At 44.4% G+C, this 5957-nt stretch overlaps 1 protein-coding gene across 1 annotated transcript; it reads right to left on the bottom strand.

The window, feature by feature from the left end:
* Nucleotides 1–385: 385 nt before the first annotated feature.
* LOC123119954 (adenylate kinase 3) lies at nucleotides 386–4847 on the bottom strand. The gene is made up of 6 exons (XM_044539930.1): nucleotides 4605–4847; nucleotides 3696–3841; nucleotides 3484–3603; nucleotides 3187–3354; nucleotides 1104–1193; nucleotides 386–764 (listed from the first exon to the last, which is right to left on the bottom strand). The coding sequence occupies exons 1-6, from the start codon at nucleotides 4705–4707 to the stop codon at nucleotides 666–668; spliced, it is 726 nt and encodes a 241-aa protein (XP_044395865.1). The 5' UTR covers nucleotides 4708–4847; the 3' UTR covers nucleotides 386–665.
* Nucleotides 4848–5957: the final 1110 nt, after the last annotated feature.

The raw sequence follows: 5957 nt of genomic DNA, 5'->3' as shown, positions 1-5957 counted from the left end.
CGCCTTCTTCGGGCCAACAACGTGGGCGGCCGTGACAGCGTCAGCCAAGACGAGGTGGCGGCAGGAAGCATATGGGGCCGTGTTTTTTTGTCCATCTAGACTCAAACAGACACAAAGCATATTGGGCCATGTTTTTTGTCCATCTAGACTCAAACGGACACAAGCAGACTAAATGGGTCGGCACGTTGGAGTTGGCCTTGGGTATCCGAATTTGCACACCAACTCTTGAGCGAGTTAAAAGGCCAAGTTTTCATGTTTACGGCGGTCCTTTTTAGGGAATCTGCTGGAGTTGCTCTCAATACTTCTCTGAATCGATTGATACATGAGAAAATCCCAGTTGGTTGCTTGAAACGTACCAAAACTGAATGATCAAAACAAAGGGGCATGATCGCAAAGAAATATTTCTAAGGACAAGTTGCTGTAATTATAAGAAATATTTCTAAGGATGAGTTGCTGTAATTATCTCTGTACCGCTAATAAAAACTTCTCATTCCAAACAAAATTATTCAGAAAAATTCTGAGCTAGCAAAAGCTGTAATGAAATTGTGCAATAGTGCACATGCAGACAGAAAATGAGAAACATAGGATGCCGGTATGAGTTTAAAACTTGTAAGAAACCCAGCCGGGGTTTTGTTACATGTCACTTTCAAGGTGAAACAGGCCCTTCACGAAAGAGCTTTCTGCACCTCGGCGGTCACTTCCTTTGGTGGTTTCTCCGCATGAAGATTTGCCACTAAGCCATTCTTGGAGTAGTAGTCAATCACCTGTGAGAAGCAAACAGTTTTCAGATTAAGAACATTGACTGTAAAAGCAACTGCATTGCTTGATGCCAGATGACAAACAGTCCTTCCACAGTTAGAAACTCAGTTCTACCAACAGAAGTTCAGGCCATATGATGATATGTCGACCAACAAAAGATTAGTTAAATGGAAGATTGGAAGAGAAAGCAGAAAAGAAATGTCAGGGTCCACCAAATTCACAGTGAAAATCTTATGCAACACTATACTAGAAATGAAATACATCAAGACAGCAAAACCAGCGTTTAGCAGGAAAAACACTGGTGCAACACAAGGAATGGAGAATACATGGTTGAGAAAACATACAGGTTCAGTTTGTATGTGGAAAGCTTCAAGCCTTGACTTCAAGACCTCAGCTGTGTCATCTTTTCTTTGAATTAAGGGTTCTCCCGAAACCTTGACAAAAGAGGGAAGTATCAGAGGTCAATGGCGTGCAGCAAAATGCTAGCTTAAGAAAAAAAATTGTCAATGGAATAAAAAAATTCACACGTGCCCACGTAATTTCTGAATGGAACATGCGAGCTCTTGTTGAAAACAACAGCCCACAACCAAAGATCAATGTACAACAATAATGTATATTCCTTCCGTCCCATAATATAGTGTGCATTGGTTTTCGCAAAAGTCGAGCTTCACAAACTTTGACCATTGTTTGTATAGTATATGAAAACATATTTCATGATGAATCTAACGCTGCGTTTGGATGTCTCCATTGGAGCCCTGGAAATGGATTTGGCAATCATCTCACATCAATACAGCTGTTTGGCTGGACACTGAATTCGTATTGGAAATGAAAAACCAATTCAGTCCTGTCTTGGCTACCACGTAAATCCCCATCGCACGTTTCGGAGGGCTACCCCTTCGAATTGGACTGAAATGGCCAACCTCACGCAAAACGTACCTGTTCGAGCCCGTGACCAAAAAATAGAAGGGGGGGATACGAGAAGGCGACCTCGCGACGACCTAGCAGGTAGTAGGCGGGCGGCGGCGGCGCCCTAGCAGGTAGGTGGCGGCGGTAACCACCATGGAGTCCGACGGCGGCACAGGTGCCCTCCTCCCCGGTCCTTCCCCTCTTCCCCAACTCCTCTTCTCCGCCCCACTGAGCCACACCCCGCCATGGATGTCGGCAACGGCCAGGGATCGGCGCGCCCTGCTCCCTTGTGCCACGCCCCGCCGTCCTCCCCGGCCACCATGCCCCGCCCTCCTCGGATATGCCCCTCCGTCCTCCCGGCCCGCCGTCCTCTGCCCCTCTTCTGCTCCATGGCCGAAGGAACTGCTGCTCCTCTTCTGCTCCATGGCCAAAGGAGATGCATCGCTAGAATATTTATTATCTTATTGCTATATATTCATTTAATTGTAGTCACATGTGACCAGATTTCATTTTTGAGTCATGTAGAACAAGGTATAATGTTCATGGCAATATAGCTATGCAATTTCAAAGTTTGTCATCCAAACAGGATTTGGTATTGAAACCTCAGAGGTATTTCAAGGGGCAATTCAGTGAACAACCAAACAGGCAAATTCGTATTCGTGCCATTTCAATTTCCTCACTGATTTGGAATTCCAGACCGATTCAATACAGAGCTCACCAATGGAGACATCCAAACGCAGCGTAATGGTATTGATTTGGTATTTTACATGTTGACAATATTTTTCATAAACTTAGTCAAAGTTTATAAAGTTTGACTGAAAAAAATATCTAATGCACACTATTTTGGGACGGAGGGAGCATTATTTACTTATTGCAAAAGCATGTAAAATTAATTTTTGGAAAGACCATATTGTCAATGAAGGAGAGGAAATATCAATAATCCTACACTTCCGGGTAAGTTACGGACTGGGTTTACGACCCATCTCTACCCCCCCCCCCCCCCCCCCCCCCCCGTTCTGATTTTCAGGGGTGCCCCTCCCCCATTCCCCCTAACATCCAGCCACAAGTTGACATGTTAGTGCGTAACCCCATACGATTTGGTCCGTAGCTCTAGCATCACTCAAGGAAATACAGTGTTGGGCAACATATCCATAAGGACAGGAGACACAAGGGGATATTGAACTGTTTAAACAAACCATAACATGAATCTAGTAGTCAATACAAAATAAGTTACGCCTACAAGCAGAAGTAGACCACAAAAAGATTGCACATCGAGTTCATCTGGCGAACTAGTAAACTCATCACCCACAACACAATTGGTAATTCTTTTTCCCAAGATTGAATGTGTATGGTAACCAGCTTAGCATGGCTATTGACAACCAAACTGAGGGAGTGTTATGCAGAAGAAGACATTGAACTGCTCGGAACTTAACCTTGTGGAAGCAATGATCACGATAAAAAAAATAAAGCATGCAAGTATGACATATGAAGGCACTACCCAGTATTCTACATTTGACTTACATCATCAACTCCTGGAGTCTTAGGAGGAGCAAATTTTGTATGGTAAGATCTACCACTCGATGGGTGTATCCAACGGCCAGTAATTCGTTCTTCCAATATTGCATCATCAATTGCAAAATTTAGAACCTTGTCAACCTTAGCACCTTGCTTTGCCAGCATTTCATCGAGCTGCAGTCATTGTTCAACCAAACCATAAGAAAACAAACACTAAGCTCCAAAGGCATAAATCATCCATCAATATAAACAGAAAGAAGGAATTTTCATTTCAATGCATATTGACCAAGGACCTGACCAGACCTTTTGTGCTTGAACAACAGTTCTAGGGAAGCCATCAAGGATAAAACCTTTTTGACATGAAGGCTTTTTCATGGCTTCATCAATAATCCCAACAACCAAGTCATCTGAAACAAGCTCTCCCTAAAAACAATAAGAGTCAAGATATAAAGAAGTTGATAGACACGGTTTTTGCTAGTTTTAAATTGCTATTTGGTATGTTCTTGAAACCTTACCTTGTCCATAGCTTCTTTAGCCTTGATACCCAGAGGAGTCTTAGCGGCGACAGCAGCCCTCAGCATATCGCCAGTGGCTAAATGGCACAAACAATATTCATCCTTAATAAGGGGAGACTGTGTTCCCTTTCCAGAGCCAGGTGGACCTACAGAATTTGTAAAGCACTTGCATATGTCAAATTGCCCAAGCATAGTGCAATTTAGAACATAAACAGTGGCACTATGTGTTCAGGAATTAAAGATGAACCAGAGCATACACAATCAAACGCGCATGCAATACTATATTCTTTTAGGGGGGCTGTGGGGTAATCTGTCTGGTATTCGATAGTTGGGGGGATTAAGTAGCTATTTTGGAGTTGAGGGAGTGATGTAGCTGAATCATAAAACTTCAGAGGGTACGTCCACTTATTTCCAAAACGAGGGACAGCAAGGACGAGGAACCCCAGCTCCAGATCCAGCCAACAGCAACAAGCTGCGAGCAGCAGCGACCCTATCGCGCCAACGATGACAGATCTGGCGGCGCGACCGACTGGGGCACCACGACTGCAGCTTCAGATCCGTAACGACCAGATCGCACGTTGATGGACGTGGGAAGTCCAACTGCGCCGGCCGCCGAGCCTTCCTCAACAACGCCCGCCGCCGAGCCTCGAGCGCCGCGCAGCTGAAGCCGCCGACCACCAAGGACACTAACCGCAAGGACCCGCACCGCCACCGCCTGCGGAACTACGCGCCACCGAACCCACCAGACGCTGCGAGCTGGAAAGACCCCGCCGCCGCCGTACGACGCACGGGCTAGGGTTAGAACGGCGGCAGAGTCACCCTGGCGAGAGCGAAGCCGGGGCCGAGCTGTTGGGATCTTTTGGTGTAGAAGAAGAGAATTGGGAAAGAAGAGACGGGCTAGGGTTTTACCGACGAGGATGATGCGCTTGTCGGGCTTGGAGCTGCACTTGGCGCGGCGGAGCAGCTCGGTCATGAGCTCCACCGAAGGCACGTCCTCGATGTTCGTCGCCATCTCTTCCTCCGCCGGCCGCAACAACGGGAACGACTCGACTCACGTGCCTGCTGTTTGGCGTGCGGCGCACAAGTCCTATCTCTCTTGCTGCGTGCCTCCCTGGGTTCAGTTCGCGTCGGCTCTGATCGGGGTTTTGTAATAGAGTGGGTTTGGTGAGCGCCTAGCCGGGATGCTGCTCTCTTTTCTCTTCTTTCCACGCGGAAATTCAATTCGGCTCCGGGAGCACGTGCTCCCTGGCCTAAAAATAATTTTTTAAATGTAAAAAATATCAAGACAAAATTTTCATGTTTTTTCGGTCACATTCAAATGCTACCTGTAGAATTTGGGGCAAAAAGGTTAAGCATTTTGGCCTGTGAAAAAAAAAACAAATTGAACACCAAATGTTACTCCCAATGTCATCCTAAATTTATTTTTCATCGATGAAACACTGCTGCCTCGTTTCATATGAAAACTGTCAAGCATGCTTGAGACACTAACACAAACTGTCAAGCATGTTTGACAATTTTCATGCGAAACGGATCAACAGTGATTCGTTTGTGAAAAAACAAATTTGGGGTGACATTTGGGGTAACATTTGGTGTTCAATTTGTTTTTTTCCTTTGCACGGGCCAAAATAATTAACCTTTTTGTCTCAAATTTTGCAGGTAGCATTTAGATGTGACTAAGAACACATACACATGTTGTCTTGATTTTTTTAACATTTCAAAAGTTATTTTTTGGGCCTGGGAGCACGTGCTCCCAAGAGCCGAATTGAATTTCCATTGTTTTAACGCTAACTTGCATCATTTATAAGACTACACATAGTGGGAGTAACATAAGGCTGCCTGTAGTGGACAGTATCGTAACTTAGTACTCCCTCCGTTTCTAAATATAAGTTCTTTTATAAAGATTTCAATATGGACTACATACGGATGTATATACACATGTTTTAGAGTGTAGATTCATTCATTTTGCTCCGTATATAGATAAGGGTCTTATATTTAGGAACGGTAGAAATATCATGCATATGATACTAGTGTATGATACTACCTTCGTAAGACATAGTATCATATATATTAGTATCATAAGCAACCTTATTTATCTATGATACTAGTTATGATACTCCCATTTTGCTGAGTTCGCATGCATGATACTAGTTACTCCCTTCATTCCTAAATATAAGACCTTCTATAGATTTCACTATAGACTACATACGGAGCAAAATGAGTAAATCTACACTCTAAAGTATGTCTATATACATCTGTATGTAG

Source organism: Triticum aestivum, chromosome 5D (assembly GCF_018294505.1).
Source record: "Triticum aestivum cultivar Chinese Spring chromosome 5D, IWGSC CS RefSeq v2.1, whole genome shotgun sequence".
NCBI classification, from domain to species: Eukaryota; Viridiplantae; Streptophyta; class Magnoliopsida; order Poales; family Poaceae; genus Triticum; species Triticum aestivum.
The sequence above is the reverse complement of the archived record's forward strand: the minus strand, read 5'-3'. Positions and strand labels throughout refer to the sequence as shown.